Source organism: Mesocricetus auratus, unplaced genomic scaffold (assembly GCF_017639785.1).
Source record: "Mesocricetus auratus isolate SY011 unplaced genomic scaffold, BCM_Maur_2.0 Super-Scaffold_100676, whole genome shotgun sequence".
NCBI lineage: Eukaryota > Metazoa > Chordata > Mammalia > Rodentia > Cricetidae > Mesocricetus > Mesocricetus auratus.
This window is the reverse complement of record NW_024429266.1, coordinates 129,707,335-129,731,778: the sequence shown is the minus strand read 5'-3', so window position 1 is coordinate 129,731,778 and position 24,444 is coordinate 129,707,335. Positions and strand designations below refer to the sequence as shown.

General features: G+C 37.6%; 1 pseudogene and 1 gene segment (V, D, J or C); one reads left to right on the top strand and one right to left on the bottom strand.

The window, feature by feature from the left end:
* Positions 1–4,101: 4,101 nt before the first annotated feature.
* LOC110341991 lies at positions 4,102–5,651 on the bottom strand. The segment is given in 2 exon segments: positions 4,102–4,508; positions 5,545–5,651. Coding segments are annotated over 2 exon segments (441 nt in total).
* Positions 5,652–16,730: 11,079 nt separating this feature from the next.
* On the top strand, positions 16,731–17,703 carry LOC101836723 (annotated as a pseudogene).
* Positions 17,704–24,444: the final 6,741 nt, after the last annotated feature.

Genomic DNA, 24,444 nt, shown 5'->3' with positions numbered 1-24,444 from the left:
AATAATAATTAATAATTAATAATAATGTAAAAATTAATGAATTACTCTATTAATTATGGCATATTTCTCATGATCTGATCATATCAGAAAATGCCCTTAGAGTAATTCTATAATGGTATTGTCTGTTAACCTTTATCTTTCTCTTTCTTTCTGTAGAGTTGCTCAATAGAGGCCCTTACTAAAATCTGAAGTCAATGATGATTTTCACCATCCATTAACACCTGTGGTAAACCATGTAAGACAAGGGGTGAGCCACTCCTATGGTACGTCACATGCAGATTAAAAATCAGCAGTGTTTCCTTGAACTTTCCAGACATCTCCATAGACCACATGTTTAGGCAGTTTATTCCCTCTGTTGTGACAGATGCACACTAAATGCTGGCAGAGGATGTCTGAGAAGGATTAATATGCAGATATCTGGTCATTTTCAAGCAGAACTATTTCATCATACACAATGTGTCTGAGCCCATGAACACACAAGCAGCCGGGACAACATAGGCCCCAACTTCTGCTTCCCTCAGTAGTTTCTGTCATAGCTTTTATCACTGTGTGAGGAGAACTGTAACCTTGTAGACAATAATAAGTTGCAAAATCTTCAGGTTCCACACTGCTGATGCTTACAGTGAAACTTCTGCCAGAATATTGGCCACTGAACCTTGATGGGACACCAGATTGCAAACTACTTCCATAATAGATCAAGAGTGTAGGAGACTGTCCTGATTTCTGCTGCTACCAGCTCAGGTAATTGTTAATGCTCTGACTTGCAAGACAAGTGATTGTCACTTTGTCTCCTAGAGATGCTGATGGGAGGGATGGAGATTGTCTCACTTGCATGTCACATATGGCACCTGACAGTAAAAAGATATCAAAAGTTAACATAATTAGCAATGTCATAGTACGGAATCCCCTGACTAGAAAGGGTGTGATGAATAATCTGGGCTGGAATTTTTTTCTATCCTGTGCAACTTACCTGAGAGCAAGATTAGCCAAATTGCCAGGGTCTGAGTAGGAGACTTCATGGCCATGCTGTGTCCTGACTGGGAATGACTCCTCCAGGGACTGAAAGCAGTCACCTAAGAATCTGTTAGTTAAGGGGAATGGACACTGAGTTCATGCAAATCAGACAAATCTGTCAGGCCTATTGACAGGAGCAGAGTTTGATAAGCTCATTAACACAACATATTTCAGTTTGTAGAGACCCTCCTCCAGTCCCAAGAGAGACACACTTCCTGCTTAAAAATAATTCCCCCTAGTAACTAAAGGACATAATTAGTCTAATGTCCTTTAAATAGAGTTGTTTTGTTTTACCTTGTTCAGTTTTGTGATGTTTCCTTTATTCAGTGATAAAAAATTATACTTTTCATTCTAACTTTGAATATAAGATGGTCAGTTGGAGGTTTAATTTTTTGGGAATTCCAAGAAATATAAGTTTAGGCCAAAGAATTTTTTCTTGGGGGATTTATGTGATAAATCATCAGGACAAGCAATGGACTGAGATATAACTTTTACTGATCCTAGATACAAGGAATGGATCAAAGGGAAATATATATATATATATATATATATATATATGTATTTGTAGCTGTAAAAATAAGGACATGTAAAAGTATCCTTTGATAAACATAGTTGAATGATCTACAGGGAAGGGCCAAGATACTGAGTGCCAAAACTAAATTGTTACCCTCACATCAGGGCTTTCTTCTATTTCTCAAGGCCCTTTTCACTCAGTCAATTTATGGAAAATACTTGTTCTCTGTCTTTTAAAAGTCTCTGGCATATATCTTTCTTTAAGAACACTAAAAATTCCCTAAGTCAGTGTCTCCTACACTCAGGGATGACCATTCACGATCTTTCTTATTCAACATCTTCACTGTCAATTGTAGATCTTATGCAGACTGAATTCATCCTTGAAATCACTCTGATCCACAAACCTTCACATTTAACTTCAACTATCTCTTCTAGGTTTATACCAGGGTATTTAGTTTTATTTCAACTTGACACAAGATGAAGTCCTCTGAGAGGAGGAAACTTCAATTGAGAATACGTCTCCATAAGATAATTCTGTATACAATCCTATAGGTAATTTTCTCACTAATAGATGGAGGAGAGCTCAGCATATTTTCATAAGACCACACCCAGACTGATGGTCCTTGACTCTATAAGAAAGCTGGTTTAGTAAGCCATAAGGAGTAAAATCTACAGATGTCTTCTCTATTAGCTCCTGCACTCAAGTTCCGGCCCTGTCCTCTCTTCCTCTGATGATGTATAGTGATAAAATAGCATGTGCTAAATATACCCTTTCCATCCCAACTTTGCTTTGGTGAGGTCTTTCATCAAAGTAATAGTATTACTAAGATGAATATTGAAAGAAACTTTATTTTTCTAGTTTGAAAATTTTATTTTCTTGTGTTACCTAACAATGAGCTCCAATGTCACCAATCTCTAACATAATTAAATTCTTGTATCTTATGCTTCATATGAATTTAGATATCCAGTTATCTTTTTGTTTAATTTCTTATGGATTTTCAAAGCGACAAACTTTTAATGAGAATGTTTTTTTAATTTAGTAGTCATAATCAGAGTATATTGTACATTTTTTACTTTCAATATACAAAGACTTTTTTCTGACTTTAGACATTCAGCATGGATTATGGACATCATGCTATTATGCTATTTTAACTTAATTAAAAATTATGTATATAAAATAGTCATTGCAGTTCATTTATAACCAGTGAATGTTTAAAGTTGCTTTATCATTGCCCTGTGACTTTGTAGGACTGCAAAATTTCTCAAACAGGATATAGGAAAAAATGTAAGAATAAAAGTGGATTCTGGACATTGTCATTGTACTCATGAACCCACTTCTGTGGTTTCCTGCCAAAGATTGGATATATCAACTGTGGTAATATATTATTTATGATTTTTTTCTGGTTTACAAGACAGGGTTTCTCTGTATTGTTTTGGAGGCTATCAGTCCAGCCTGGCCTCAAACTCACAGAGATCCGCCTGCCTCTGCCTCCCGAGTGCTGGGATTAAAGGTGTGCACCACAACCTCCTGGCTATTTACTATTTATTAAAGTTTCTCAGAGGATACAGAAAGCAAACCCAGCCACATGATTAGCTATAGAAGTCAGATGGTGGTGGTACACTCATTCAGGTCCTGGAAGCTCAAAGACTAAAGACTCTCAGATAAATTCAAAGGAAAACAACAGTTCAAAATATCAAATCTCAAGGAAAAAAGTAAAAGACATGAGAGAGAGAGAGAGAGAGACAGAGAGAGAGAGGTTACATTGAAGGGAATCCTACTAAATGAGCACTAATGTTTTATCAAGAATGTAAGAGGTAGAAGGTAATAGTGAAAGTTTCTACAAGAGGAAACAATAAGAAAAAGTGCCCTGTCACCACCTGAAAAATATAATTAACAGAAATTTTCAGAAGTGAAAGCAACATAAGCACTCTCTGGCAACAAAAGAAATGTAATTTAAACTGAAAATGGGTTGACAAATCTACACAACTATAGATGAAAAAGTAAAATTTATCAATAAGTGAAATCACCAAACCAAAAACAAATTGGATCAATGAAGAAAATACTAAAAACAATCATAAAATTATAGCATTGATATGTTCCTACTCATCATTAGAATAAATGTACTTGGAATAAAACATGGAATCAAAATAGTGACAATAGCTAGATGGAGATTAAAAAACTATTTGATCATCAGAAATGAAATAATTCTTGAGTAATGTAGTCTAAACTTAGAACACAAACAGGAAACAAAGGGAATAAAATATGAAATGTTTATATTAGTAAAGTGGAATTTAAAACAAAAGCATAAAATGTGAATAATTTATATAATTATATAATAAAGGAAACAGGTTAACAAAGGAGTATCTTCAGGATAATTTTGAATGATGATGGCAGAGAATCACTATATAGTATAGGTTTTCACTTAGCCTTTGCTCCATCATTCATGGTTGCTGTTTACAATTCTCCTGAGGCAATTTCAATGTTACTGCAGATAAAGAATACTGAGACTCATGACCCTTGAGGTATAGCTATGGCAGGTGCTCCTTTCTCAGCTTCAAGAGATAATCTGGAGTACTGCAGCAACTTTCTCACACAGAGATAAGTAATATATTTCGCAGCTGGGCCGCACCAAGCAAGGATGTTTTTGTTAGGGTCTGAATAACTGTGGGAGTACCATGTGTGGTTTGCAAGCAGTAATATACTCCAAAATCGTCGGGCTCCACACTGCTGATCTTGAGTGTGAAATCTGTGCCTGACCCACTGCCACTAAACCTGCCTGGCACCCCAGAAAATCTGTTGGAGACCTTGTAGATCAGGAGCTTTGGAGACTGGCCTGGCTTCTGCAGGTACCAATGCAAATAGGTATTTCCATTACTGTGTACAAGACTCTGACTAGATCTGCAAGAGATGGAGACTTGCTCTCCAAGGCTGACAGGCAAGAAGTGTGGAGTTTGGATCATCACAACATCACTTCTGGAAGCTGAAATAAAGACAGAGAAGTACAAAGCTAAGGACTCACCTCATGAACAACCTTCATGTATTCTTTTTTGGTATTTATTCCTGAGATATTGAGTTTTATTACAATTCTTTTTTTTTAATTTTATTTTTCAGTTTAAATTTAGATAAGAATCAAGGTTGCTTCACAAGTCAGTTCCAGGTCCCTCTCCCATTCCCTCCCTTCCTCCCGTGCCCTCCCCCCTCCTGTTATCCCCTCATTTCTCCCAGGAGGGTGAGGCCCTCCATGGGGGTGTCCATAGTGTGTCATTTCATATAGGGCAGGGCCTAGACCCTTTCCCAAGAGTTCAGGGTGAGAGTGCACCTCACATTATTCTATTGGAGTCCAAAGTCCGTGTGTATACTTGGGATGGGTACTGATCTGCTGCCCAAGGCTCAGTTGATTCCCTAGGCCTCTTCACTGACACCCAGATTCAGGGGGTCTTGATCAGTCCCATGCTGGCTTCCCAGGCTAATGCCTGGGATTCAAGAGTCAACCTTTGTTTGGTCAGCTGTTTCTGGGGGTTGGACCAGCCCAGTCTTAATCCCTTTGATCATCAGTCCTCCCTCTCTGTTACTGGCTTTCTTGAGTTCAGCTCAGTACTTAACCAAGGGAGTCTGCCTCTTCTTCGATCAGCCACTAAATAAAGTTTCTGTTTCCCAGACTCTCTGGCCATAGGATTGTAGGCTGGCACTCCCCAGATCTATGTCTAAAATCCATATATGAGAGAGTATTATACATTAAAGTTTCCTTATTTAGAAATCATAAGAATTGAAGGCCCTAAAGGGTTCCAAGGCATGAATTATACCATCACATTCTATCTGTCTCACAGTCTTCAAAATAGAGCAAGTTATGTCCTATCTGAAACCTCCCTCCAATAGATGTAAGACTCAATGTTCCCACCCTGGAGGATAAGACCCCTCTGTCTTTTCATACATGGGTAGAATACATGTGATCATCACAGGGACACAGGGATAATCCTCCCTAACCCACTTCCTTTCTCACTTCTCTTTGTACTCACCAGGAATTGTGAACAACGGGAGCACCAACAGAAGAACAGGCAACTTCATTTTGAGGAGGAAGTCTGTGGAGACTGATCAGTTAATACATGATGTCAACTGAGCTTTTATCTCAGAGTAGTAAGGGTGGGTCCTCCCTAGGGAGTTATATGCAAAGGACAGGGTTAGTGTTACAGTATAGATAGAGGGAACAGTCATGCTTCACAGGGCTCCTACATTCAACTAGTGGAAAGACTTCTTGAGAGAAAATATCTGTTATAAGACTTGGAAATAATAAATGGGAGCAGTTTCATATTTTCTCCTTATTGAGTCTTAGGTAAGCTCTCCCCATCCTGAGTTTTTCTCTATATGGAAAATTGAATTGTATTAAATTATTGCTAACTTTGAATGAGAGGTTATAAACCTCTGTATTATGTATTCAAAACAAAGGATTCCAAGTAGACAGAGGACTCCATATAGGGAAACAAAAATCTAGATCCACATTTTTAATGCCTCAGGGTTGTCTATGAATCTGACTCCCTGTCCCCGCAGGTCACATTTGGCAAGGTCATTAGGGTCAGATAGTGGTGAGTCAGAACTACTCAAAAGAGTTGGTCAACTGGTGGATGAAATGAGAAGAATATATTAATTCTTTGATACTCAAACAGTGCTGGTCATTTCAAACTGAAAAGAATTAGACAATTTTGTCAATGTAACATGACATCTAAGGAAATTACTGGATTGCAACAATGATATCAGATAATACAAAGAATACTATTTAACTCTAGTAAATACTGAATAAGTTGTTCCTAATGTTCAAATTAATTGAAAGAAAAGGAAGCTAGCCTATACTATTTTAAAAATGAAAAATAAAAGGTCATATTTTCAAACATATGTATATTGATTTATTGTGTAAATCATGAGTTTTTGTTGTTTTTTACTTAGTATTCATATAAAGTGGTTAAAATGTTAGAAAACAAATACATATTTATTGTCTCAAGTGTTTGTTTAATTTATTTTTTTCTTGAGACAATGAGATACAGGCTGCCATCAAACTAATGATCTCTCTGCATTAACTTCCCAGAGCTAGCCATGCAGGCATTTGTCACAGTTGGTTGTTCCCTATTTTTTTAAATGACAGATTTCCCTAACTGAATATTTTTTTTGGTTTTTACGAGACAGGGTTTCTCCGTATTGCTTCAGAGGCTATCGGTCCAGCCCAGCCTCGAACTCACAGAGATCCACCTGCCTCTGCCTCCCGAGTGCTGGGATTAAAGGTATTCCCCACCGCCGCCCGGTGCCTAACTGAAGATTTTCTAAATTTATAAATGACTTTTATTTTTCCTTGGATATTTAGTTTGAAATTGATGCTGAATGTTGATTAACAAGCTACTTCTTTCATCTAGTGTGAGATTTACCTAAATTCATTTTATATATGTCCAACTAAAGTGTAGATAATCTACGGGATTTGTTGAGTGACACACAACTTTTGATCCTTAGGGAAGAGTCAAGATCTCATAAGTATTGCCTGTAGAGTTCCTAGTACACTGCAACAATAGATGATACAAAGCAATATAATTTATCTCTTTAACATAATTTTATTCAAATTAGAAACAATATTATTCTACATATCAATCCCAATTCCCTCTCTCTCCTATTTTGGCATGCTGCCCACCAACCCCCCAACCCATCTCCCATCCAGTCCCCAGGGAGGGTGAGGACTTCCATGAGGGATCACCAAAGTCTGTCAAGTCATTTCAGGCAGGGTCTAGGTCCTCACCTGTGTTTCTAGGCTAATAGTGTGTCCCTCCAAGGAGATTGTGCTCCCAAAGTCCATTCTTGCACTAAGGATAAATACTAGTTCTACTGCCAGAGGTCCTATAGACTGCCCAGGTCTCCTAGCTGACATCAATGTATGGTCCTACACTAGTTTTCCAAATGTCAGACTTGTTCATTTCAGCTGTTTATGAGAGGTTCCCCAGCATGGTCCTGACCCCTTTGTTCACCACTTCTCCCACTCTACAACTGGATTCCAGGAGCTTGGCTCAGTGCTTATCTGTGGATCTCTCCTGCTTCCATCAACTACTGGATATAGGCTCTAGGATAGCATAATTGAACTCTTGAACTTACTGTTTTTTACTCTACTCAACTTACTAAATGTAATTTTAATATAATGAAGCATACTGAATTAAATATCAAAAGTATTGTCATAAATCAAGACATAAAAGAGGATATTAAGGTAAACATGGAGGCGTATGTTCAAGGTACAATGTATGGTTCTTATGTAACATACAATGAATATATATAAAATGAAACGTGGTACACAAGTGAAAAAATTCATGTACTGGAATGGAAAACATTGATGCTGTGTCTAGTGCTTTTATGAAGACCTAAAATATATTTGCAATTTCAAAAATTTAGGATAAATTTTCATAAATGTTTATCAGACACTGACCATCTTGTTTTCACTAGAAACTTAAGTTTTCATTTATATACTCTAATGAAATTAATTCTGTGGATGCATACATTTTCATAATATTTTATGCGAAAATATGGAAAAGTCATTTTATGTTGTCATAAATGCTACAGATTCTCTATTTCCAATACATAGACTGTAGAGTACCAAATAGTGAAGAACGCATGAATAGGGAAATATGAATTAATTTTCCTGCATCTGTTAGTGAAAAAATACCAATCATGAGAAGTGGCCATGAGTATAAATAACATTCCTTCTTTCAAGAAATTGTTTACCATTGATTTAGGTATGTTAAGGATACGCATTTACTTTTTCAGTTCTTGACTAAGTTACACATATTTTTTCTTATTAGTTAATTGCCTTATTTTTATAAGTTGCCTTGTAAGGGGACGCTTCCTGAGGACACATGGTTTCCCTATTGCAGAGTACTTTATCCATTTTGTACACTATTTTATTAAAGTTGATAATTTAGCAAGTTCAATCACAGGGTCTATGTCTTCTAGCCACAGATAATTGGCTACAAAACTTGTGTCTGATATTCATTTTATCTTATGAAATTGGAATGAAATCCACCCGGAAGGTATTTGATTATTCCATGATTTTCATACCACTATGGTTAAAGTAGCATACATTATACGACTGCTCATTATTATACCTCTTCAGATCAAAGAGAATGTAATGTTATTTTAACTTACCCATGGCCTTGAAACATGCTTTGTGTCTGCTTTTTATGACAGCTGGCTGGTAGAGTAGTAGGAAGCAATTTTCTGCAAGGATTGTCCCCTGGTATATTGGCTCCTGGTAGGTTATTCCCTCACCCACGTGTATATGGGCAAGAAAACTGGTCTCAGCTGGTTATTTTTTAAAAGGGGGGGTATTATATAAACTGAAGATGGTGGTGGTGAATCTGAGAAGAATCATAGGGAGGAGGGGAGGTGAATTAGACCAAAATATATTTTGTACAATGCACAAAATTCCTAAAAATGAACTTTTTAAAAAAAGATTTTATTTATTTATTACATATACACCAGATTGAATTGTAGATGGTTGTCAGCCACCATGTGGTTGCTGGGAATTGAACTCAAGACCTCTGGAAGAGCAGTCAGTGCTCTTAACCTCTGAGCCATCTCTCCAGCCCCTAAAAATGAACTTTTTAAAATTATGTTTAAATATATGAAATAAGAGGCTAAGTGATGTGGCACATGTCTTTAATTGCAATACTAGGAGGCATATGAAGGCATATTTCTGAGTTCAAGCCCACCCTGTTTGGCAAAGTGAGTTCCAGACCAGCCAGGACTACAAAGAGAAATAGTGTCTCAAAAAGCAATCATATATATACATTGTTCTTCAGGAAACATGGGTTCATTTCTTAGCACCACATGAATAAATCCTTTAACAATATCCAAGAAAAAATAAAGAATTGAAGGAAGCAAATGAAACTGTTCATGTCCTGAAAATGGAAATAGAAGCAATAAAGGAACCACAAACTGATTAAATCCTGAAAATGAAATGAAAACAGGTATTACATAGGCTAGCATCACAAAAAGAAGGTAAGAGATGGAAAAAGGAAGCTCAGGAATGGAGATGCAACAGAAGAAATGGATACAAAGTAGAAGAAAATGCTAAATCTAAAATCTGGGACACGGTGGAAAGACCAAACATGAATGATAGGAATAGAAAAAAGAGAAGAATTCAACTCAAAGACACAGAAAACATTGTGAACAAAATCATAGAAGAAATATTTCCTAACATAAAGGAGAACATGCCTATAAAGGAACAAAAATATACAGAACAGCAAATAGATTGGGTCAGAAAAGAAAGTCTCCCCACCACATACTAATCAAAACATTAACAGACAAAGCAAAGAAAGGACATTAAAAGGCAAAGGAAAATGACCAAGTAAAATACAAAGGTAGACCTATTAGAATTACACCTGACTTCTCTATGGAGGTTCTAAAGCCAGAATGACCCAGACAGATGTCCTGTAGATTCAAATAGACCAGAGATGACAGCACAGATTGCCACACCCAGTGAAAATTTAAATCACCATAAAAAGATGTTACAAGATATTCCCTGATAAAGTCATTTTTACAAAATATCTAACTGGGCTGGAGAGATGGCTCAGAGCTTAAGTGCACTGGTTGCTCTTCCAGTTCAATTCCCAGAAACCACATGAAGACCGACAACCATCTGTAATAAGATCTGGTGCCCTCTGGTGGCCTGTAGGGACACATGCAGACAGAACACTATACATTATGAATAAATAAATAAATCTTTAAAATATATCTAACTAAAAATTCATTCCAACAGGAGACGATAGAATGAAGAAATCCAAACAAAGGAAAATATAAGAAATAATCTCACATCATCAAAACCAAGAATAGAAACACACAGACACACACACCATCATCATCATGATCATCACAACCACCACAAACAACAACAAAAAATAAAAATTACCAGTTATCATTCATTTATATCTTTCAATCTCAATGATAATGAATTCTACTGTTTAATTAAAAAGATACAAATTAAGAGAATGGATGCCAGGACACTGAAACATGCAAGCATAATGATTATCTTAGCACCCCAAGACTCCATTTGTTTGGGTTTTGTACACCTATTCAATGTACTTGGCAGGCTTAGACCCTTTCAGGAATATGGAGATATATACACACTAAAAATGCAATGAACAATATGCTAGCAAAAGGAAGAAATTGATTGCATGCCTGGTTCTGAACAGTACAATAGATTTCTCATCTGCTTAAACACCCTCAAACATATAGGCATTATGCAGCCTTACTCTGGTTATGTCAGGTCAGTTGGCAGCTAGAATTTGTTTGGATAATAAAGCAATCTGTGCCCAAGTATCAACATATGTTTACTTTTTCTCTAGGAATTTGTTTACTGAGATATAAAAACAATTAACACACCTGTCTTGGGAGACAATCCTTGTCCTTTTAATCAACACCACCATGGAGCTTTTGTTTAGTAACTAAAGAAAAGGAACTCTGTTGCTCTAAAGGTTTTTAATAGCATTTTCTCATTCAATTATTATTGTACTTATAAATTTGCTAGAATGGGCACTAGAACACAGGAGGAAATCTTCGTCTGGTAAGTAAGAAACAAGTCAGATCATGAAGACAAAAAATGTATTAAGATTTAAATTTTCCAAGTGATGATCTTTGCTTCACTAATTATAGAATTGTGAACTCTGTATATAGAGACACAGGATTTTCAACCTTCACTTAGTGTCTAAAGTCCTGATATACATGAAAAAGACACACTGCATCAAAGAAAACCATAAATGGTAAGAAGAACATATGTTGTATAAATAGATAATAAATGAGAGCTGGCTGTATTCATTTACATTTGCTAACATGGAATTTGAGAAAAGTGAAAAAGAGACAATGAAGAGTAGTACACAAAAGTAGCGAGTAAATTTCAATAGAGCATATTTCTCAATTGGCTGCGATGCTGAATAACTTTCTGCAAGAGAGACATGTTGGATCAGGATGAACTTGTATTCAGTTTTATTTCAGTTGTTCCTGATTGCGGAGTGATGCTAACACACTATTATCTTATTGAAGAAGCAATGACAAACCTGTGACAATTGACTTGAGAAAACACTAGTGGTCCAGAGCCTTCATCTCCAAATGCTTATCCTCTGTTCTCCAGCATTTCACACAGATGAAGAATGTGTTGTGCTCCTCAACCAATAGAGTACACATTTGTCATCTGGGCCATCCCATGCAAAGATATTTTTTCAGTTCTCTGTGTCATTGTTAAAGGATCATGTGTATCTTAAACACAATAATAAACACCAGTATACTAAGGACACACACTGCTTATTTTTAGATGTAAAACATGTTCAGATTTTCAAATGAGTGTATCTGGGGCTCAGTAAAGCTCACTTGGAAACTTTATAAATGAGGAGCTGTGGAGATTTGCCTGGGCTCTGCAGATAGCTACTCAGACAGGTGTATCTATTTCTGTCTAGGTAGCTCTAACTAGCTCCTCACTCTGAAAAAAGTGTAGCAGTTATCTTGGTGCCATGTTAGACATGTATGTAAACTTATAAGTATGTGCTAGCACTGCCAAAACAGAATGTTACACTTGCCCAAGTTGACAGTTTTATTGAGCTAAACTCTGGTCAGTTATAAGTTAGAAGTAGTGGTGTTAAAATTTTACTCCACTGGATACATTGGGCAACTTTATTTGTTAGAGATACCAGTAGTAGATTGTAAGTGCATGTAATAAAAATTCCTTGGTATGAATAAGCATTTTATCATTTTCATATCCTAGTGTAGGTTACTGACACATTAACAGTATCAACCAAACAGAAGTTTTCCTACAAATGCCTAGTGTTCACAAACATGAATTTCATGGTAATGGGGGAGGGGCTGCACAGTTACATTTTTGTACTTCCTAGGTTTAGTGATGCTGAGGCATGAGAATGGGTGACCCAGAGAGTGAGAACAATATAAATACTTGCAGGCATGACTTGAGTAACAGATTTTCCAACTCAGTCACCTTCCTTCAGATTTTACAGATTTCATAAGCATCACCTGAGGAAGACGATTCCACTCATGAGCCTGGGACATACTTGAAGTAAATAGTTGCAATATATATGTGGTTTAGGTAGATGAGAAGCTGAATAATGTTCTGCAGGAGACCAATGATTTTCCTTGTTTTCTCATTATTGATTCTTTGAGAATTTCTTACAGTGTCTTTTGATTATATGTATTCATACATGCACAAGTACTTCAATAATCATGCCTTCTCCCTCTTCTTTGTTCCACATTTCTTCCCTTATTTTTTACTATTAAATCACATTATATTTATAGGATATTCTAATATGAAAAGTCAATGAGTCAGGGATTTAAATGAAAGACAGCAATCATACTAGAGCAATGTCAGGTATGCCTTGCCCCCAATTCTAAACTTGCTTCAGTTCCAGTTTGGAAAGAAACAAAAGATTGGTATTTTATGACTGACCTGAAGACAGATTCACCTGTATTTTTGTGCCAAAAGGAAAACAAGAAATATTGACTTTCACCTAAATATGCCTTTATCTTTTCTAGCACTCCATAGGCTTGAGTCACATAGTAGATAAATGTGTCCCTAAGTAAAGAACCTTAACAAACAGTATTCCTTGCCCACCATTCTGTCTGACCTAATGTCTTTGTGACTAACAGGAAAAAGGGTTTGTTAAAACAGATCATAAGCTATCACGACCAAGACTAAGAAAGTTGTCAAAAAGCATCTAAGGCCTACTGCAAAGTATTTTTGGCTTGGATTTAATACTCCCATAAATGTTTCCACCAATGCATTGGAAAGTGGCTCAGTTTATGACTTTCTTTGTTCTATTACTATAAGAACTTCATTAGACTATTACTGAGTAGGAACATGGGATTAGGGGTAACCTAGATCTGTATTCCTAGGTAAGATCGCTCATACATGGCTACAGAATAAACTATCTCTTATATTCTTTGATGTATGATTAGTGTTTTGTGTTGACAACTGTGACATCAAAATAGTGGTGAATTGTGTATTCTAACAGAAGTGAAAGTAAGAATGCTAGGGAGGAGAAGGAGAGTAAATAAAGGTATGTTAATTGCAAAGTAACTTCTGTTTTATGAATGCTAGCAATTGATCATGGCTCTGGTCATGAAGTAATAATATTATTTGTAAAAGGTAGCTAGTGTGGGGATGAGCTTACAAGTCAACTCTTCCTTTATTTATGTCTCATTTTTCTGAGCAAACTTGCAACCTTTTAAATTCTGTACATACTTATGTACTACCAAACAAGTAGTTCTTGTGTTATTCAACAAAATCTAATAATGGTTAATGGTCACAAAACTATCTTTAGAACAATTGACATGAGTTTTTAAATTAAAAAAATGAATCTGTTTTAAAGAAAGATAAAAATAATCTACAGTTCTGGCACACATGTGATTTCTTTTATCATTATCCCAAGTCTGGTTATTATTAAATATCCCTGTTTGTTGAGTGTATAAATTAACTGTTATAGATGATTGTTCCTACAGAATATATGCATTTTCTATTGATCAAGTACCCTTCATTTACATAAGAATAAATTACATGTGTCTTTAAATCTATTTTATTTGTAAATGAATATATAAATACATATGTAAATACAAACATTTTAAGAATTTTAAAGATAATTGTCATGTCCTATTTAAAGACAAACAAATGAAGAAATGAGTTCAGGATACTTATTATAGTCACATCTCTGTAAAAAAATACTAATATATATTTCTTAGAATATGGAGCTCTTATCTTCTAAGTTAAAGGACTGCCTAAAATGATTGCAGCAGAACTTGTTAAATATCCATACTCCCTCACCAAAAGAGGATGTGACCTAGATATCCCAGGTAATTTAAAAGAAAAAGATATTTCATGTGACTGCTTCTGGGTTACTCACATCAGTAACTCTTTAACAACTATCTATAAGGAAGCCTAACAAACCCATTAGTGCCCAAGAAAGAACTTTAATGAACTTGAACACTCATTTGTCATGGAGACCTTATGAAGAGGGGATAGACATCGCTTAGTCCAACCCCAGTCCCACCCAGGGAGAAATTTCTCACAATGGATAATAAATTAATTTTTAATAACACTATATTTCATGACACTGCAAGATTTAAGAAAAAATTTTATGTGAATATGGAAATACTTTTAGTAAAGAAGGAGTTACATAAAGATTAAGATGGATGGGTATTTTCAAAAAAATATTAGAAAGCTTTTGCAAGTTATGAAGGTCTGGGTATACTGTTTAAGAAATGTAAAGGCTGGGACTTGGAGAAGCTTTGTATGGTATTAAAGTTTCTGAAAACAAAAATTACCAAAACTGGTTAAATGTATATCCAATCAATGTTTATTTATAATATCTGACTATTGAAATATTAAACAGTAATTAGAAGAATCAGACTTGTGTAACTGATCTTGAAGGCTATTCTGAAGTGTTGGAGGACCTGAAAGAGAGAATATTTTCTCCCCTGCCCTCTATGGTCAGTGAGTTCTTAGGGGCATTTTATGTGGTTCATCTCTAGAAATTTTCTACAACAAAGGAAACTACCCATTCTTTTGTTGAGGGAGATAATGATGACCCCATTCAATGAATTCTAAATGTAATCCAGTCTGTAATGAGTAAAGTCAAAATAGAGGAACTATTTCCTCAGTGATCCCAGGGGAAGACACAGGCAAGTCACGCAAGGCCTTTGTCTTAACTTCACAGAAATGAACAACTGGTAAAGAAATGCTCAAGTACAGTTTCCTCACAATTGCATGTGACCCATGAAAACTAGATCTTCAGTTTGTCTTAACACTACAAAAACAAAGAGTAGTTTTACCCACCTATCATCTAAGCACCCAGAAAGAACAAATGTATGGATAACATTAAGGTGATAGGTATGTTTTTTTTAACAAGTCAAGGCAGTACTTGGATATTAAACTTAGCCATAAGAAATGCTGTCTGACAACTATTTCACACTAATGACTCTCTTCCTGATAAGATCCTTACTGGCCTACTTCAGCACTACAGTGTCCATCCACAGCTGAGAAATAGGCTCATCTGATTAAATGCTGAAGTCAAATCTAAAAGCTGTACTCTTCAACTACACAACATTATCTGTTTCTGGAACAGTATTTCTCCGAGTTATAATGTTTCCTTCCATACTGTCAGCACCTGGTTTGATCAGTAAAAGAGGCTGGCTACATTCTCTGTCATCAGACTCACAGGTTCGGAAAATTATTCAGGATATCCAAATGGTGTCCTTAGAATTTTACTAGACAATCCTATGAAAGGCCTCAAAATGACTCAGTGTCTTCTTTAATATATCAGTTAAACATTGATGAAAAATTACTCAGTAAACTACTGGCATACCAGATGAAAGAACACATCAGAAGACTCACCCACCATGATCAAGTAGGTTTCATTCCAGGGATGCAGGGATGGTACAATGTATGAAATTCCATCAATGTAATCTACCATATAAATAATTTGAGAAACAAAAATCACATATTCATCTCAATATATGCTGAAAAAGCCTTTGACAAAATCTGCAAGGATGACACCAACTGGCAAATTAAGCAATAGTAAAGGAACTGCCTTAAATGCCCCTCCTTGATAATGAGTTTGACACTACCTTATATACCATCCTAGAACCTCCAATCAGTTACAGATAAAAACAGTGGCAGACACCCACAGCTAAACACTGAACTGAACTCCTGGAACACACTCACAGAGAGGGAAGAGTGATGAGCAAAGGGGTCAAGAGTGGACTGGTGAAACCCATAGAAAGAGTTGACCTAAAAAAGGGGGAGATCTTGGACACCAGACTGATGGCTGAGAGGCCAGAATGGGACTGATTGAGACCCCCTTAAAGTGGGTGTCAATGAGGAGGCCTAGGCAACCTAGGGGGCTTTGGGTAGTAGATCAGTATTTATACCTTGTACACAAATGGACTTTGCATGCCCATCCTACAATGAGGGATGCTCTCTCAGCCTGGACACTTGGGGGAGGGCCTAGGACCTGCCCTGAATGAAATGAAAGATTCTGGAGATCCCCCATGGATGGCCTCACCCTCCCTGGGGAATGGAGTGGGAATTGGGTGGTGGACTACAAGGGGAGGAGGGGAGAGAGAGGGAGCTAGGATTGCCATGTGGAGCAAGCTTGTTTCTAATTTAAATAAAAAAATAAATAATTTCAGAGTCAGTGATGGCGAGTGGATCTTCCCTGACAAGAAGTGTATAAATGTAAATTTTGCTAGGAGAACAACCTGTAATAGAGGTGATCGAGAGAAAGCAACTGATGCCAAGCTGATGAAAGCTGGGAGCACAAAAATAGGAAAGACACTGGCAGAGAAGAACCAGGGCTTATTTAGTGTGAATGACTAGCAGTGCAAAACTTGTAGTGATGTGAATTGGGTCAGAAGATGACAGTGTAACACGTGTAATACTCCAAAGTATGCTAAATTAAGAAGAAAGAACAGGATATGAGGGTGATTTTAATGAAAGAGAAAATGTTGATTATATAGAAAGAGAAGAATCTGAAGGAGAGTATGATGAGTTTGGACGTACAAAGAAGAAATACAGTGCTAAGGCAGTTGGTCCTGCATCTATATTAAAGGAAGTTGAAGACAAAGAATCCGAGGGACAAGAAGAGGATAGGGGTGAAGATCTGTCTAAATATAAGCTGGATGAGGACGAGGATGGCGATGACGATTATCTCTCAAAATATAATCTTGAAGGCAGTGAAGAAGATAGTAATAATAATTTAAAAGGCCAATAGATGGAGTCACTCAAAGTCTCAATCGTCTCGCTCGAAATCTTCATCACGCTCATCCTCCCTCTCAAGTCCAAGGTCCAGGTTCTGGTCCCGTTCACGAAGTTCTTCCAGCTCACAGACCAGGTCTCACTCTGGTTCCAAAGAGAATTCCAGATCCCATGGTTCGAAATCAAGATTTGGCTCCAGGTCCTACAGGGGATCTTCCTCCCCAAGAAAAAGATCTTAATCTAGTTCTTCATCATTTCCTGAAAGAGAAGGGAAGAGGAGTCGATCTAGACCTGCTTCACCTGATGCTCACAAAAAAAGACAGATCGTGGTCCCCCTGAAAGGCACCACAGGTGGTCGTCTGGATCAACCCATTCTGGTTTTCGTTCAAGTTCAAAAAAGAAATAATGTATTAAAATTTACATCTTTAAAAAACATTAAATACAGTGAAATGACACACTATGGATATCTCCATGGAGGGCCTCGCCCTCCCTGGGGAAATGAGGGGACATTTGGGGGGGTTGGTGGGAGGGCACGGGAAGAGGGGAGGGAAACAGAGAGGGACCTGGAATTGACATGTGAAGCAACCGTGTTTCTAATTTAAATTTAAATTTAAAAATAAAAAATATAAAAAAAACATTAAATACAGTGCATGAAGCATATTTTTTAGAAAGTTGATAACTCATTTCGTCAGAAGCACTACATCTGCTAGTAGAGAGGTCCATGCCTATGTTGCTTTGCAAAAGAGTACAACTGTGTTTATTGGTGAAATTGAAAGTAAGTTAAATTTTAAGCCATAGTGTTCCCCAGATAAATGCCTCTGTTCATTTATAAGCATTTGCTTTGTTTAAAAACAACTGTAGCAAAGTACTTTGTTTCCTTGTCCTTTTCATTTCTAAATGGCCTATTGACAGAGACAGGGTTGCTGGGCTTGCCTGGACTTCAGAAACATGAACAAGGCTAGTAAACTTGTTGGAAATACCAGTTCATGTTCATATGGGAGAAGTACTCAACCTGGATATGTTGTTTATCTATGCCAGTGATTTCTTACCAGAGGTTAACTACAGTTCAGAAAACTGACAACTGGGAACTTTGAGTTCTCTGTTCTGGGGGTGCCTTAGACTCATTATCTCTCTTATCATCATTACTCCACTTTTTTTGTTTGTTTGTTTTTTCGAGACTGGGTTTCTATGTATTGTTTTGGAGGCTGTCCTGGAATTTGCTCTGTAGACCAGGCTGGCCTCAAACTCACAGAGATCTTCCTGACTCTGCCTCCCAAGAGCTGGGATTAAAGGCGTGTGCCACCAGCACCCTGCTCATTACACCACTTTGTGTACAAGAGAATATTAGCAATCACAGAAGGAACAGGTTATCCATCTTATTTCAAAATGTCTGAGTATAAATTTTAGAAGAGAAAGTGGGAGATACTCTTCAACGAGTTGGTACAGGAGACCACTTCCTAAACATAACACCAGTGGCACAGGCACTGAGATCGACAATTAACAAATGGGACCTTCTGAAACTAAAAAGCTTCTGTAAGGCAAAGGACACAGTCAAAAAGACAAAAAGGCAGGCCACAGAATGGGAAAAGATATTCACTAACCCTACATCTGACAGAGGGCTAATCTCCAAAATTTACAAAGAACTCAATTAACAAGTCTCCAAAACACCAAAGGATCCACTTGAAAGGTGGGGTACAGAGCTAAATAGAGAATTCTCAGTAGAGGAGGCTAAAATGGCCAAGAGACACTTAAGAAAGTGCTCAACATCCTTAGCCATCAGGGAAATGCAAATCAAAACAACTCTGAGATACCATCTTACTCCTGTCAGAATGGCTAGAATCAAAAACACCGAAGACAATTTATGCTGGAGAGGATGTGGAGAGAGAGGAACACTCCTCCACTGCTGGTGGGAATGCCGACTCATACAGCCTCTTTGGAAATCAGTATGGAGATTCCTCAGGAAAATGGGAATTAATCTACCACTAGACCCAGCAATTCCACTCTTGGGCATTTATCCAAATGAGGCAGGTTCATACAACAAGGGCATCTGCTCCACTATGTTTATAGCAGCATTGTTTGTAATAGCCAGAACCTGGAAGCAACCTAGATGCCCCTCAACTGAAGAGTGGATAGAGAAAATGTGGTACATTTACACAATGGACTATTACTCAGCAGAAAAAAACAATGGAATCTTGAAATTCACAGAGAAATGGATAGCACTGGAAGAAACCATCCTGAGTGAGGTAACCCAGTCGCAAAAAGACAAACATGGTATGTACTCACTCATATATGGATTTTAGATATGGATCAGGATAGTGCCAGTCTGCACTCCCACAGATAGAGAGTCTGGGAAACAGGAAAGAACCTAAAAGATATGCATATATGCATAGTACCCAAGAGAAGAGGATGGAGACAAGATCTTCTGAATGGATGGGGAAAACGGCAAGGGGTGGGGGGGGGGTGGGACCTGGGAAGAATAGAGGGGGTAAAGAGGAAGGGAGTTGGTCATGGGGGAACAGGAAGTTGAGGGGGTGGGGGTAGAATAGGCAGAAGAGGGAATCATAGGATCGAAGACAGATCAGGCACCAGAGTGACCTCGAGTGATCTAAAGGTATAACATCAATTGGCAAGCTAAGCAATAGTGGAGAGACCACCTCGAATGCCCATTCCTGATAATGAACTTGATGTCTATAACCAACCGGGAGCCTTCATCCTGTGACTGATGGAAGCAGAGGCAAACACACAACTAATCACTGAACTGAACCCAAGGAACCCAGTGACAGAGAGGAGTGATGAGCAAATTGGCAAAGAATGGGCTGGCAAAACCAGCAGAGACAGGTGATCTGAACAGGGGAGTGCTCTTGGACCCCAGACCGACAGTGGGGAGGCCAGCATGGGACTGATCTGGACCCCCCAAATGTGAGTGTCAGTGAGAAGGCCTGGGCAACCCATGGGGCCCTGAGCTGTGGATTAGTGTCTATCCCTGGTATACAAACTGTCTTCATGTGCCTATAGCACAAAGAGAGATGCTCTCTCAGCCTGGACTCTTAGGGGAGTGCCTTGACCCTACCAAGAGTAAAATGACAGACTCTAGATATCCCCTATGTGGAAGGATTTGGCAATAGGGTGGGAGGGAGGGGGGAAGGGGAGTGCGGGAAGAGGGGAGGGAGAGGGAACTGGGATTGACATGTAAAACAAGCTATTTAAAATTAAAATAAAAAATGATAAAAAAAGAAATATGGATATCCTTTAAATCTAGTTACCAAATATTGCACCTGATTGATAAAGGCTTCTAAAAAGACTAAATCATAGTTCATAAGCAAATTGAAGAAAGCTTTTCAAGTCTATTTCTCAGTGACAGGCTGACAGAGACATGAATTTAAGTGAACATTGGCCTTGAGATGTCTGATTTTTCAGAACTGTAGCTGCCTACGTAACAGAAGAATTCTTATTTCTGCATGATTTCAGCAGAATCATTTCTTTCCTCACGTGAAACAAATATGGCTTAAGATGCTTTCAAAGTTTTATTTCTAAAATTAAAATCTGATCACTTGACATCCATTTTGCTGTCTGGTTTAAAAGTTAAAATGTTTCTCTTTAATAGTCCCTCCAGCAGCAAAGTAAGGAAAGTACACAAGTGACTTTCAGCTGTGCTGGGGCTTCTTGTTACAGGAATTGATTTTCCTGTTTCTCCCCTTCTTTAGTATTTGCTGAGGTTTAAAAAAGTAAAGCATGCTAAGGTGTTTAGTACCTTAACTGATCTAAAGATGAAAACAAAATATCATGATATTTTACAAACTTTCCTGTGTTTTTTTACTTATTTTTCCTTGCTTCATTTACTGTATTTTGCACACAAACTCTTACTCTCTTGTAATTGTGTCTCAGACTTCTCAAATGTTGACTTTCTGTGTTGCTCAGATCTTGTAGATCTGATGTGTTAAGCCTTGGTTTGTTCTTGTGATTTCCATATTTAAAACTTGGGCTGTACTAGGCAAATACAAGATTATAAATTTATCTAATAGAGTTTACAAAACAGTTTAGATGATTATGACTTTATTTGCTTTAATTGAGATGTACTAGTTCATTTCATAAGGAAAATATACTGTAGACAAATGTAAAGAAAATATCTGAGTCAAGCATCAAGTGTTAGTCATTAGAAATAAACCAGAATTATTTTTCTTAAAAGACGGGTACAGAACTAAATAGAGAATTTTCAATAGAGGAATCTAAAATGGCTGAAAGACACTTAAGAAAGTGTTCAACTTCCTTAACCCTCAGGGAAATGCAATTCATAACAACTCTGAGATGCCATCTCACTCCTGACTGAATGGCTAAATCAGAAACACCAATGACAGTCTATGATGGAGAGGATATGGAGAAAGAGGAACACTCCTCCAATTCTGGTGGGAGTGCATACTCATACAGCCACTTTGGAAATCAGTACGGCAGTTCAGGAAAAATGGGAATCAGTCCACATCAAGATCCAGCAATTCCACACTTGGGCATATACCAAGGAATGGGCAGTCATACAATAAAGACATATATTCCACTATATTCACAGCAGCATTGTCTGTAATAGCCAGAACCTGGAAGCAAACTAGAAGCTCCTCAACCAAAGAACGGATGGAGAAAATGTGGCATATATTCAGCAGAAAAAAAACTAAAATCATGAAATTCAAATATAAATGGATAGAACTGGAAGAAAACATCCTGAGTGAGGTAACCTAATCACAGAAAGACCAGCAGAGTATGTACTCACTAATATATTAATATTAGACATAGAAAAAGAGCTACCAGCCTACAATTCACACCACCAGAGAAACTAGGAAATAAGGAGGATTCCAAGAGAAGAACGCATGGTCCCCAGAAGAAGGGGAGGGGAACAAGAACTCCTGAGAAAATTGGGAGCATTGGGGAAAGAAGAGGGAGGTGGGAAGGGGAGAGGAGGGATCAGGAGGAATGAGACATGGGAGGAATAGAAGAGGACAAGAAAGGAGATGCCTTGAAACAGGAGCTACTATATTATTGGAGAAAGGTCTGGCACTGGGGAAATGTTTGGGGATCCACAGGGATGACCCCACCTAAGAAGTTAAGCAATGGTGGAGAGGCTGCCTTTGAAGCCCTTCCCCTACAATGAGATTGATTACTACCTTGGTTGCCATTCCTATAGCCTTCATCCAGTAGCTAATTGAAACAGAAGCAGGCACTGACAGCTACAGAGACATACTCCTGGAATCCAGTTGTGAAGAGGGAGGAGGGATGAGCAAATGAGGCAAGACCTTGCTGGAGAAACCAACAGAAACAAGTGACCTGACATAGTGAGACCACAAGGACCATAGTCGTAACTCTGGGGAAGCATCATTGGACCAAACCAAGCCCTCTGAATGTGTGTGACAACTATGAGACCTGGGCAATCTATGGGAAATCTAACACTGGAGCCAATGTTTATGCCTAGTGCACAAATGGACCTTGGCAGCCCATTCCCTATGGAGGGATAATATTGCAGCACAGATACACAAAAGGATACATAGGCCCTCCCCTGAAAGATGTGATGGAGTTTGATGGTCTACCATGGAGGTCTCACAATCTTTGGTGGGTGGAATGGGGGGTCAGTAGAGGGCATGGGAGGATGGGATGGTGAGGGAATGGGGGGATTGACATCTAAAATAAGATTGTTTCTAAAATGAAATTTAATAAAAAAGAAAAAATTCAACTTAAGGTTTTTCATGACAGTGAGATACATCTGTTCCTGAAACTACCAATTTACTTCAGAGATGAAGGGCATTGAACAAACTCCTTATCAAGCTTGTTTTGATTGTGATAAGGTTAGCCACTGGACAAAGAAATTACTCTTGCCTTTTAACTGCTGAAAATGTGCTATGCAGACTGAATATGCAGGACCCACAGGAAAATGACTAATAAACTTTGCAAAACAAGGCAGGATGGTCCTTCAGTCTTCTTACTTCATAGAAGAAACAGCCAGACATTCTGCAGGAAACAGATGAAAGTGATTCATGAACTGCCAATATAGTTAGGACAGTCTTTCAAATTTCCTGCTTCATTGAAATGTGTGCCAGATAGTATGAAACTGTGGGCTAAAGATGGATACCGCAACCTTGCAAATAAACTTTGGGTGACTATACAGGCAGTCAGATTTCTTTGTCATTTCTCAAGATTTTGAAGTCATTTGCAGTGCACTTTTGTCTAATTAAATAATATTACATCCTTCTGGTGCTTTGAAGGAGTTGAATACTAGATAGTTATAGCTGTAGTTTTCCTTAGATATAAAGAAACTAAGCTAAATATAAAACTTTGGATTCACTAAGATAGATAATGCATTATTTTCTCTGAATATGCTGACTACAAATGGACAGAATACTAATTCTTACTTGGTAACTGTTTTGGTTGTATATAGTTTTACTCTGTTAAAGTTAAAACCTTTTTATTCATACAAAACAGGACAAATGAGGTAGAATATTATTTTAAGGTACATGACCTTTGTTTATACTGCATTTGTTTCACTCCGTGAAGCTGTGATTCTTTGCTTATCTAAAGCAAGGGATGGTTTAATAAAGAGCTGAATAGTCAATACTAAGACAGGATCAAAGATAGGTGGGACAGGAGGCAGGGAACATAAATATAAGGAGAAATAGGGAGAGCAAATAGAGAACAAGGGGAAGAGTAAAGAGAGAGGAGGATATCAGAGATCAGCCACCCAGGCTGCCAGCCTGCGATGGAGTAAGAGTGAAAGTAAGATTGCAGAAATAAGAAGAGGAAAAAGCTCAGAGGCAAAAGGTAATAGGCATAATTTAAGTTAAGAAAAACTGGCAATAAACAATACAAGCTGAGGTCAGGCATTCACAAGTAAGAATAATCCTCCATGTGTGAATTGTTCGTGAGGTGGGTAGTGGCCCCCCAACATCCTAAAGAAGAAAGGACAAAAAGAAAACATCATAGCAAATGATGATGAATTGAGTTTGTGTGTAAACCTAATCCCAAAAACATAAGAGGAAATGTTAATTATTTAGACCTCAAAAAATAAAACACTTGTCTGAAATAGAATAAAGCTGGGGAATATAGTGATAGAGTATATTCTGGAATATAGTGCATGGAAAATGTGTATTAAACAAAGGATTTATATTTTACA